The 13069-nt window shown below is 48.1% G+C and overlaps 1 protein-coding gene across 1 annotated transcript; it reads left to right on the forward strand.

The window, feature by feature from the left end:
- The first annotated feature begins 11315 nt into the window (after positions 1–11315).
- Positions 11316–12769, forward strand: LOC119100611 (uncharacterized). Its single transcript, XM_037223689.1, has 2 exons — positions 11316–11371; positions 12263–12769. The coding sequence occupies exons 1-2, from the start codon at positions 11369–11371 to the stop codon at positions 12767–12769; spliced, it is 510 nt and encodes a 169-aa protein (XP_037079584.1). The 5' UTR covers positions 11316–11368.
- Positions 12770–13069: the final 300 nt, after the last annotated feature.

Consider the following 13069-nt stretch of genomic DNA (forward strand, 5'->3'; position numbering starts at 1 on the left):
AGGCAACTGGTTTGATCCCACCTCTCGTGAAATCGACTTTGATGGCAGACTTGAACAGACCGGTTTGAGTCTGGGCTGATCAGAAAGAGTGCATGCCTGGGTAAAAGTGATCAGGTTTCATAATGATGTGACACTCCTGTCGCTGCCTGTAGTACCTACCTACTTAACGGATATTTCTACCGTTACCGATTTGTGGCTCAGATCTGGTGGCGGAAATTGCCTGGCATTGGAGTTCCCGCATAGGCCACCTATTCACCTGCCTTTACTGCGCTCTGTGGGAACTCGTACGAGACTTTGTGGCTTGTAATTTGATCACACCTGCTGAATAGTAGCTGAATGCTTCGCGCTATTTCACCCCTTCAATGTCACCAAAAAAGATGTTGATGACCTGTGCATTGCCAACCTGTGGATCATGGGTCAGCAGAACAGATACAATGCACAGTCCTTTCACTTTTGTTAACACGCGCTCGGGTGGCCGGCTAGATGCCCTTCGCTCGGGTGGGCGTTCTATTTGACCCCCCGCCCCCGCTGAGATCTCTGGAACTAAGAAAGCTAGAGACACCAAATTTACGGGGTGTGTTGACCTGTACGTGAACTCACTTAGGTCGAGGTTTCAGGTTCCTAGATTATGACCTTCGGGTCAAAAAGGTCAAACAAGATCAAGTTCCAGGTTGGTCTCCAAAGTGCCCCCAAAACATAGATAATTGCTTCTGAGCGAAAAGTCGCATGCTTATTTAAGGTCAGTGACCTTTTTTGACCTTTTGAAGGTCATGGTGACCAAAATCATACAATATTGCTTTCAGTTTTGCATTGGACTAAGCGACAAAGATTACGCTGGGCAGTATGTTCCTAAAACAAAATGTTGACCTGGGTCATTTCAGGTCAATGACCTATTCTGACCTCTAGGAAGTCTGTGGATGATGTATAATGCGGTTCCTGCTATCAATAGATTCGAAATGAGCGCCAGAAGCTATCCCATACAGCAAGCCGTAGAGTAACAAAACAGGTTGGTTTTGATCTTGGAGTGACCTTCATACCTGACCATAGGTCACGGTCATATGCTCATTAAACTGTTATGTTGCCTAAGAAAGCATCTCAGAAATGCATGGCTTCGTTTAACACTTCGTTGTTGGATCAGATTAAAGGATTCCCTAGAAATTGCCTTCGCTGAAACCATGGTTTGAGTTGGACCTGCCATAGGTCAGCGACCTTACAGGGTGCATCTAAATTTGTGATGCCAAACTATCCAATATTTAATTGTCCACAACTATTCAAAATCTGGCGCGGATGCGCCACGCCGTTCTGAAACCATTCTGGAAAAACCTTCGGGGGTCAATTTGACCCCCGCCCGAGCGCATGTTAAAGATGAATGCGTTAGAGTAACATGGGTGCACTCGGGCGGATGAATGGGCTGAAGATAATGCTGCAGTTTGTTTAAAACCCTTCAAGCAAAGAAACTACAACCCGTCATGACACCAGGAGGGTTTGCTTGTCAATGTCAAGGTGACGCTGAGAAGTGGTCCATCACCGCCAAAAAGTATCCATCACGCATATGAAGACATTGAATATTTGTCGCCAATTGAGTGGCAGTGAAAAGAGGGTTACAACTTTCTTTTACTTCTTGTTAAATCTGACACGTTGGATTTAATTGGTAATACCAATTGTCTCGAAATCATTCGGAACAGCTCAGAGTTTGAATTTGGAGTAGGTCCGGCGACAAAAATCTCCTTGGACTCTATACGTACCACCATGGAAATCATGCTTTCCTTTTGCCTCACCTTCTCCAACACGCATGTGTCTACTGAGGAGCGCCAGCGACTGCATCGACCTCAATAGTTCTCAGAGGTCATGGCGCAACCGCGATGCGTACTCGAGCTTCAAGCATGCGTTATTTAATGTTTGCAGGGAACCAAATCGGCAACATGCTTGTGAAATAAATGCTACGAAAGCTTGAAACACTATTTTCAACAACAAAAATACACAAAATGAGGCATCTCTATTCAATTTAACGAGACGTTATAATATTGGCGGTTCTTATTTGTGCTCTGTGGTGCTTAGCACAATGTCTTTATCCGAAATGCATCTTGGCTTTAGAAAACAGAATACCACATGGTTTCACAGTGACGCACTGGCTCAAACTTCAACCAATGCGCTTCTTGGTAAATGGCCGACCTTTGTAGCCCACTGCGCAAATCAAAAGTGTTCATTTGCGCTGACCTAATTCATAGCAATGGAGGTGTCACTGTTACGACCGCAGGCCCGCAATGTGCGTGTTGGCATTTAAAAAGTGGTACCTCTAGCCCGTAACAGCTGACGACGGTTCCTCGCAGATTCTGTCGTCTATGACGACTGCGGTCGCTACAGCTGCAGTTGCCGCGCACTGGGTCTACACTCTGGGGCCATCGTGAAAGAAAGAAGTGTGGTATTTGTATTTAGTATTTGGTATTTGGCTGCATTTGAAGTTTGCCTATTTAGTTAGTGTTTGGACTCGAACATAATTTCAAGTTCTATTATCAAATGTCAGTGGTCCTAATGCTTCCCTGAGCTTTTTTTGTTGCCTCAATACGCACCTTTCACCCCAGTCAGTCAGTGAGTCATCCCGCGGACGTGGCCAAGCCCACGTTCCCATCATTTAGATCCGCATTTCTCGTCGCTTCACCAACCTTGATAGCTGTAGCTTCAAGCACTTAAAATATGCGGAATGGGCAAGATTTGGTTTTGAGATGCATAGATAATTGTGCTAAGATTTGGTATTCAGGGGCTCTTCTGGAAATTTTAGCTGTCTGAACCCATTGCAACTAACGAACAAGTTGACTTTGGATTTTTTGGGGTCCGACAGAACGTTGTCTTTTCTGGATACGTTGGGCACGGTCGAACGCGGAATGGTTCGCGCAGAATGGTTAACTGCCGCTGTCAGTGAACCACACTGGAAACTGAAATGTCCATGTAGCCCTCAATCCCCGGCATAGTTCTCCAGAACCGATCGGCGCAGCCCTCTGGCACAAAACGTACGGTGATCCGAAGCCAATTTCGGAGGGCTGTTTTTTCCGTATTTTGGTTAGGATATAGAGCGGACGAGCATTATCAAGATGCCGGTCCTTCTCATGATTAACAGGTACTCGCAGAAATTTCTTTGGAAAATATTCAACTTGCAGGTTAAAATGTATTGTCAAAAGGTCCGGTCTGAATATAAAAATATCTTGGTGCGTACCGTCCGAAATGTAAATTGTGTTTGGTTTAAGCCGGCACGTATGTAGAAGAAGCATAGCGCCGCCAGGTTACGTCTCGAGCGCCATATTAAGGACAAGCTAAATAAAACTTTGGGCACGCCATTTCAAGATCATCATAGGACAACTTAAAGGTTCGTTCGCCCTTTTCATCATATCAACGCTACCGGTGTTCCGACATGCCTGAAAATTGTTTTTTAATGTCAGTTTTGCAATGTCAGTCAGTCTATCGCGGTGTTCGCGGTGCATTCCTGAGTTTAATAACGTGTTCGCATGCGTGTCAAATAAAAGTTATTTGTTCTAGCGTGATCTGAAAAATATTGTATTACGCAATAGCTCAAATTAACGCTTCAAAAATAAAAGTTTGGGCTTAAACCGGTTAAACAGCTAAAAGAGTTTGGAAGCATGTCCTAACCTGTCTGCTGTAATACCTTTACATGTGGGAAAACGACTGGGGGTCAGTGTTGCATTGATTGAATGTAACTTTTTCTTTATTGACGAGGGAACTACCGGTCCCATTGCGGTCCACCACTACCACAGCCGGTCTATCGCATACTTCTTCACTTGTTTGATGTATGGTTGCACGGCATGGCATACGTGCAGCACAATCTTATCACAGCAGAAACTAACACACCGGAAGTAGCAACACATTCCTGTAGGAATCTCTTTTCGATTAAGTATGTGTCTTTTAGTAACATTGTATGCATAAACATGTTTCTTTCATACATAACAATCCCCTCCGGCCGTTTCTCTCCGCACATTTCACGGTAAAGCTCATCGCACATGGCTCATATTTAATCCCACTCGAATTACGTATTTTGACAAACAGACGTTCAATGTATACCTAAGCATCCTAGCACTCATCGCTTAATCTTTCCATCTCTTCACCTCATTCCCGTCGTTAGGGTGCTCTTTTACCATCGATGACCTAATCCTGCAGACAACCCCAATGCTTTTCAGTTGAGCCAGCGTGAGTTTCGTTCCCATATTTCATAGCCTACCTTGTATATACATGATTGCTCCCGCGGTTTTGCAGGGCAGATACGTAACTCTTGAAACACTACTTTTCCGAGATGCTAGACTTTTTGCCAGAAGGATGATTAAGTTGGCAAATTTTGGGAATCCGTGTCCGCATAGATGGCTGTCTTTCTTGGTTATGTTCATTACATTTTTCCATTGACTTCATTAAGTGTATGCAAGACACGCTTCCATAGCTTGTGCGTTGGCTGACCAGTAAAAAGAAAGTGACTCAGATCGTCAAGTTAAAGACAGGCCTAATCGCTATTGCTCCTAGTTTCAGTTCACACAGACAAAAAATTACAAAACAGTGCTTTATGTGGCAAAGTTTTGCTCCGTTCTACTGATAGCGTACATGGAGTGAAAACTGGCACGCACTGCTACAATAATTTTACATTGTGACCGAATGCATTCATTTACAACGCAGGTCAGTGCTGATTCCTAGGCTGATATTGCTCTTCTGCAAAACTCCCGTTCTGATTCATCTTTTCATATTTCATCATGGAAGGCATACAATGATGATCCAGCTCCATTTGGTGTGTTTACGAACAGATATCATGCTATTCCCGCGGCTGGAAATTAGGTCAATATGGGCCAGGGTAAGTGCCCAATCAACCCTAATCTGTTTTGATCACGCTTCCGTAGCCATGCAAGGTCAAATCAGTTGAGAGACTGGAGGCATGCAATCGTTTATCTACAAGGGAGACAGCAGTGGTGTCGCTCATTTAGACCATATTGGTATCCCTCACTTCTCAGAAAAGGAGCAATTTCCCCCAAACCCCAGACCACAGCGGGGTCTCTCACCGCTCGGAGAAAAGTGCCGCCTCTCGCTCCTCAGTCAACGTGGTCATGCTCGGGTGCAGGGAAAAGACCCAGTCCTCCACCTAAATGATGGACAGGAGCAGGGCGTATGTGAGTCACGTGAGCCGCTCGACACCGGAGAGGAGCAGAGTGTAGGTGAGTCACATGAGCCACCTGCCGCACACAAATGCCAGTTGAAGCCATTTTGCACTGGCATCGGCCGGAAAATGTGGCTCAATCCCTACAGCAGATGAATACAGCGTAGTCAACGTGGGTACTGTGTGGTTAAAGCGATATATTGCTGTAGCGTGGTTCCCTTTATTGTTGCCAAACCTGCGCACCCACCCCTGCACCTAATACACAATCATTTCTACGACCTTTGCATGTGAAACTGGTAAACCCGCTGAGAAATAAACTCCTGCAGTAAGTTTTACATTCTATCTCGAGCTACGTTCCATGAACCAACTTAACATGGCAGTATCTCTGCTCTACTAAGGCCTAGTTTGTGACCAACAACATTTCAGTGGCCATAGCAAATACCTCGAATACCCCCTGTCCGAAATGGTTGACGAGAACAACAGTGCAGCATGATATGTTCAACACTATGTCAAAGCTTCCGGTTTTTTTGCACTTCCCAGAAATTTTCTGCACTTCCTGCACTTAGAGCCTCATGACTTAGGGATCTCAAATTGTGGCACAAGTGAGTTCATATACGGGCTAACCTACTCGGTGAGCTAGGTGTCTCTAGCACCCTTCGTTTTTTAGATTTCAGGGAGTCTAGCTGCCTCCCCACACAAAACTATGAAAAATGACTTCGTGTCCCATAAAAGTCAATACGCCATGGCATCACCTGGGCCTTGTGGGCTGCAAGGTGGCGTAAGTGGAGATGGTTTGTGCCGGTCATGCCTGGGCTCTCAACGCATGTCACGGTCGTCAAACCACTAAACGGCCAAAATAAGTCCACTGATCAGCTGTTTCACCCTGTATTTTTAAAACCTGATGCATCTTGCAGTCAATCGTTCTGTATTCTAATACAGGCGTTGCCATTTGAAAAATTGCCAGACATTTGCAGGCTAGCTTAGCATATAAGGTGATAGCATGACAAATACATCAAGTACCTAGAGCGTTTTGTTCGGTATAAAATTAGCATGAAAGTGTTAGTGCTTAGATACCTAATGCATAGCATACCAACATGAAGATCATTGTTCTGTACTTATTTGCCCAGTTTTCCCTACTAGCCCATATGCATTGAGCGGGCTCAGAGGAGCATTGGGGGAGGAGCTCATAGTCGGTATTGGGCACTCAGGTCCCCCTTCCCCTGAAAACGACACCCCTGCCTCCCAGCAAATGCGAGGAATCAGGGCACTGTGGGTCCAGCGGTACAGCCAGAGTCACGGTAAGGCAGGTACAGCCAGAGTCACGGTAACAGGTACAGCCAGAGTCACGGTAACAGGTACAGCCAGAGTCACGGTAACAGGTACAGCCAGAGTCACGGTAACAGGTACAGCCAGAGTCACGGTAACAGGTACAGCCAGAGTCACGGTAACAGGTACAGCCAGAGTCACGGTAACAGGTACAGCCAGAGTCACGGTAACAGGTACAGCCAGAGTCACGGTAACAGGTACAGCCAGAGTCACGGTAACAGGTACAGCCAGAGTCACGGTAACAGGTACAGCCAGAGTCACGGTAACAGGTACAGCCAGAGTCACGGTAACAGGTACAGCCAGAGTCACGGTACAGGTACAACAGGTACGCCAGAGTCACGGTAACAGGTACAGCCAGAGTCACGGGTAACCATGGGGCATCACGGTGAACAAAAGAAAAACAGATGTTATGGTGCCCCGAAATGAATGTTTTTGCGCCCGATCACTTTGGCGCTCCCTCGAGGCGCCAAAACCTCGTGCGGTCCCGAGGGGACGGGTATTGGCCCCATTTCTGGCCAAGCAAGCTGTCCCTTCACCTGGGTCATAGTCGGAGCCGCTCCTGTTATCCCCTGGACCGGTCTGCCACGTCTTGCAGACTGTGTCGATCATACAAGATGCCCCTTCCCCTCCCCCCCCCCTACACACACGATTTTAGAGCGACGTCCTGGCCATTAGCCAGCCAGTCTAGTCTCTCAAATTTGCAATACATTAATAGCCGTGCACATCATAGCTTAAGCACGGGAAATGACCTCTTCCCGTTAAATGCCTCCAACACCTCCACCTCCCGAAGCCGACGGGCGCTAGCGGTACACGTTGGCGGAAATGCATGGCGCTCGTGGAGGCTCCAGTACGACAAAATGTGGCAACCAAAGCCCAATTAACGCGGTTTTCATTACGCATTAACGCCGCTTCACAGCGTTGTATTTAAGCTTACACAGACTTTGTTATCAACGTTACGTAAGTTGTAAATGCATTTGCCAGGAACGTTATGTACATGCATAAGACACCAGTAATAGCATCATTCCTCGTAAAAGACAGAAGAATGGAGGTATAGATGTGTTCATATTCCGGTAACATGCCTTTGTCGAAACGTATAGCAGAAGTAAATTCAAAATTGCATGCCGATGATCTTACTCTATTTTTCAGTTGTTGTTTTTTGTCGTTTTTTTTCAACAGCGAGCAACAGTTTTGAAATGTCGAGCCTCAGCAGGCGGCAAAATATGCGCTTCGCTTTTGAGTAATGGATATTCTCCGCGACTTCTATGTGTGGTAGATGGCGGAAATGCGTCCTATCGGACGACGGATTGTTAACGGTACCTTACGTAGATGAGAACCTGCTTTGGAAAATCAAACATATCATTTTGGGAAATCAAAACTGTGCATACGCATAGATTGGATAAACGATAATAAGCTAAAAACGTTCCTGGTGAAATACTTTATATCGAAGCCTTAGTGCCCCGAGTGGCAATAAATTCCATTTATGCAACTCCGAATTTCAGGAGTTTGCATGCAAAAAAGTGATTTTGAGATTAAGCGTAAATTGTATGAAAAGTATGGGACGGACATAGTTTATGTCGTGGAGTTCATGCATCCTATTCGCTTGAGATATAGTGAGCACCTGCAAGACACTAAAAACAAAACAGGAAATGTTCATATCAGTGACCATTTTTTGGCAAAAAACACACAAGGTTGAAATCCAGGGAGGTATGGACACTAAGCCCGTTTTGGAGCTCAGGGATGTATACAGAGCACAGGACCATCCAAACAGGTGAATAAGTCGTTTTTTCTTATATAACATCGGCAACCTAATCTTAACGTACAGGGCTCGTCATGGTCGATTATGCAAACGTGATGTGTCTTGTCGTGCAACGCGTGCTAGCTTAAAATCGTTTACATGTAATTACATCCATGTAAATGTAATGGGGGATGCCTGGCGCGGGATGCATGATGCCTGTCTACTTGAATTCGTTTGCACGTACACGTATTATTGTAGTGATGGCTGGCAATTTCCCCTTGTTTAATCCCCCGAATGTTGGTGACCCATAAAACTGTGGCTCGCTGTTTCAACAAACGGAAAACTCCGAAGAATCGATTAGAATCTTCGGCAGGCAACTCTAAACTTACCTCTGCTATTTATTTTGATGAAGGAATGATGGCGAAACGTCAACGTGCCTATTTTCCCATTATTCTGGTCTCTCTACGACGCTATTTATAATGCCTTAAACGTTGTGCCACCTGCAAAGTGCATGAAAAGAGCACACCTCTTATCATCAATGTATGAAAAGAAATATACCTACTTTGCAGACTTTGTTTCAGGAAGGGCGGGTACTGCTTGGTCACGATAGTTCAAAGTTGCATTAAAAGCTTCCCGCGGAAAATGACTGCCTAAAATTCTCAAAACGTCACCAGAGATTCGACAAGACTAAAAAACTAACTGCATGTGACTTAGTTTACGTTCACGCCAAACGAACTCGCTGCGACTTCAGCACACGGTCACCTGTCAATCACAAACATATCTTCAAGGGCATGATTTTTGTGCATAACTCGCGTTGGTTGCGGCACGCCGGGGGCTTTGCAAAAATCGTGAATGGTCTCAAAGTGTCCGCGGCGGCATGCCGAGAACGTTGTAAAATTAGCGGAGAGTCTCGAAATCTCCGCAAGAGGACCGTTCCGACTTATGACACCATAAAGCGACAACCTGGACTCGGACGAGATCATATAGCAAGGGGTCTCATCGTGGAGACCTTGCAGCATACTCTCAAAGGTCGTACAGTGTAAGTTCTCAAAAGTAGTTTTCAACATGCCTATTGCTGGCATTTCTTATACTGACATAGCCATTGCTGGCATCGCACGTCTAAATATGTTCATTAGTAAGACTCGGTATAGGGCACAGGAACAACCAATCGAGCATGGCTATAGGCATAAGAGAACCGCGTGAAAAGTGCCGACCACTTTAATCACTGAAAATGTCTTCTTCATATTTGTTTTCATGTTTCATGGCTCCATACTGTTCCAACTATCTGCTGCATCAGGCAAGCTAAACATCTATATTTCCCTAGCTATAGCTTCCTAAGTCACACGGTACACACGGCTAAGCTATCATGACTCGGACCTCCCCTTGATGATTGAACAGTTGCATGCCGACACATTTTCGGCCCGACTGACCACTACCGTGCCCTTTTTGCACGTCAGTTTCACCCCGTAACGCCTGTCACGTGACTGCTCCACTAAATCGGTGGACGGGCTGTCGGTTTCATGCAAGGTCGGGCTTATTCCTATAGGACTGGTTTTCATCTGTCATAAGCAGAGTCGGCTAACTTCCAGTTGGTTTTTGTTTTAGGTCTCTTATTCAGAGTCGGCCTATCTCCATCGGGGTTATTCAAAGTCGGGTTTTAAGAGGCCACGGAAGATTTGCTTCGCAACGATGGTGCTCAACTATACACCAAATCGGAGGAAATGATGTCACGATGCTTAGCGACACCTCTCTCTCCTGACGACGGAACTTCCCACGCTGGCGAACGTAGGCAGAACCATTTTGTTGGTATTAGGAACTGGGGACATTATCAACCGTAGATATCATGAACTGTGGACGTTGTGAACTGTGGACGTTGTGAACTGCGGACATCATGAGCTGTGGATACTATACCCCCCCCCCCGTGTTTTGCTGTCGGTCTTATTTACGAATCAGAGGCGTTCACTCGCGGTAGACCCCAGAGGGACGTTTCCTCCGCCCCCCTATGAACATGTTAACAACAAACACTCAAGGTAGGCAAGCACGTCCAAGACGATCGAAAACATATGATTTAAAATCACGCCAGCAAGGAATTTTGTGCGTTTGCGGCGTCCCGACCAGTTTTTTTTAAAACTTGTGCCCCTTCCATTGCACATTTCTGCGGATGCCTGTGTTGCGCACGCTCTTCTTCAACACTATTTCGTGGTGTGTTTTTTGCCAATTAATTCTGAAGTAAAGAAGATAGACTCAGCAGAACATGAGCCCTGCTCCTTCGCGACCACCGCGCCTGTTCACAAAGTCAGTGTTGTCACAGTCAAACAATTCGCAGCTGCGGCTTTGAGGATCTGCAGCACCAGGCCTACCCCGGACTAAGTCCCAAGTAACTTCCACCTTTATCGGCCTCCGAAGTCGCATCTCCAAGGAAGGAGGGATGAACAGTCACATCTCCAGGGAAGGAGGGATGAACATGGATGGTCTACTGAGGAGTGGCTGGAGAGCCGGCCAAGGATGTTCTTCCCCAGAAGCATCGATAGGATCAAGGAGAAACGTGAGAAGAACATTGCTCTCAAGCTAGAAATAAATTCAGAGACAAAACAGTGCTGAAAGTGCTATATATGTATCTTCCCTGGAACTTTTTGATCACCCCATATAAAGGAGTTGGTGTGCGTGAAAAGCGATTAGATATCCCATGGATATTTGGGCATCTAACGCATTTGGATACGTTTTTCATTTTGGACCTTTATGGTACATGGGGGTCGTATCACCCGCAACGAAAGTGACTTGGGGCTGCGTTGTGTGGCCATTTCGTGCTGGCAACAGCCACACGGTTGAGCCACCACCACTTTTTGGCCGCTCCCTTTTGGCGTGAGCCGCCCCCCTTCACTCGGCGTCAGGTCCCCCACCTCTCTCGGCCCCAGTCCCCCTCCAGGCCGGCGCCGGACCGGGGGGGGGGGGGGGGCGGTCAGTGCGGAGTTGCGCGAGCGACCGCCGCCCCGCTGACCTATTTAAGCGCGGCCGTGGAGCCGTCGGTTACCGGGTCGGCCGCCGCTGCCGACGGCCATCGATCGTCGACACCGACACGCGGTCCATCGATTCCGACGGCAGACGGCGCGGCCCCGCGGCCGGGTCAGGTCAGCCCTACAGTCGCCCCGACCCACGGCCCACAAATGGTGAGTGAGGCGGGTGGAACGCCCCGGGGGCACGGTGGGATGACCCTCACGGCTGCCACTAAGCAGTTCTCGTTGATGGATGGGTGTGGCTGTGTCGAAGAAAAGGGCAGAAATGTATTTAACAGGTAAGCATTTGGAATATTATGATTGTATGGCGCCCGATTGCGTCATGGTGACGGCATTGAGTCGTGGTGAAGGCATTTTTTTCGTAATATGTTTGGGCTAATATCGTTTAGTATTTGGTTGGGTGCATCGATTGGTGACTAATACGTGTGTACCCCATGTAAAATTGGTGGGTTAAACTGAAGCACACTTTAAAAGTTGCGAAGAACTTCCATCATATAGATAATGCGGTAGGAAACGCCCTATTCCTCGGGAAAAACCAGGCGAACGAAAATACAGATGGGTTCCTTTTTTGTCACCGTGCCTTAATCGAAACAAACGCAGAAGCGCGTATCATATTTTAAGATTTTATCATGTTGCCATGTCAGAAGTGTCTATCTACCGGGAATCTCCTGTTGTTGTTTCGATAAAGGCATGCTGCCCAAATATCAACCCATCTTTATCTCCATTCTACTGTTTTTGTTTCTGTTTTCTGTTTTATCCGAGGAATAGGGTTATTACTACTGTCTTATTTACGGGAATAATGTTCCGCGCAAGTATACTGAACAATTTATTAGATTTCCTCCAAGGCTGTTTACACGTCGTTTCGTGCTACTGAGCGCAGCGCAGAGCGCTACTTTGTTCGAGTGAAATGGCGTTTCCCCACTTCAAACGACTGCCAAAGTATGTTAAGTAATGTCCTAAAAAGGTAAATAAGCGAGCTGTCCGTTCAACTGATTTCCGCGCGCAGCCTGAAGGCGTCACATGACCAGCTGTCTGCTGGTTCAGGTGTGGGATGCGGAGGAGCAGACCAGCCGGGTGGTGTTCCGCTGGTACCGGAGCACCTGGACGGACCAGCTACCCGTGACGCTTACCATCTCCCATCCCTTCACCGTCGTCGAGCTCATCTGGAGCCCTCTCAAGGCGGTGTACGAGTCCCGCGGCGTTCTGCTGCCGTTCGGCCAGTTTCACGGCTCGCTGCGCGTTGGCGGCGCCTCGCTGCCCGTCGAGCCATTCCGCGTCAACCGCTTCACCTTCGAGGTGATCCTGTTTCTACGCGACATCGGCTATGGCCCGGACGAGCTGGACACGGCGCGGCTGCTGCCGACGCGGTGGCCGTCCCTCGGCCTCAGTGCCCCGGCGGCGGCGTCGCCTGCGCCTCCCAGCCACCTGGACCTGCAGCACGGCCGGCTTGTCACCCGTCTGGCCGCCCTGTCGCTGCGACCGAGCTTGGCTCCGACGTGCGCCAGCTGCAGCGGCAGACGCGCACCAACGAGCGGCATCTGGACCAGCTGAGCCGGCAGGTGCGCGGCGACCGGCTGCACCGCCGACGGCTGGCCGAGGCGCTGCGCCGCGAGCTCGCCCTGCTGCGCGACCCCGGCTCGCACCAGGGGTCAGACCATGGCTGGCGCCTCAGGAGGCCGGCCCGCCAGCGGCGCCGGGCGCGGCCACCGCCAGCCGAGCACGAGCGCGAGGAGGATACGAGGAGTGGGAGGACGTGGTGGCCTCACCGAAGCGCTCCTCCAGCTCGCCCCGTGACCGCGAGAAGTCCACGACGGTGGAACACCACGTTACGTTTCGCGACGGCTGGGTCCA

Source organism: Pollicipes pollicipes, unplaced genomic scaffold (genome assembly GCF_011947565.3).
Source record: "Pollicipes pollicipes isolate AB1234 unplaced genomic scaffold, Ppol_2.1 Scaffold_4881;HRSCAF=5763_pilon_pilon_pilon, whole genome shotgun sequence".
Classification (NCBI taxonomy): domain Eukaryota; kingdom Metazoa; phylum Arthropoda; class Thecostraca; order Pollicipedomorpha; family Pollicipedidae; genus Pollicipes; species Pollicipes pollicipes.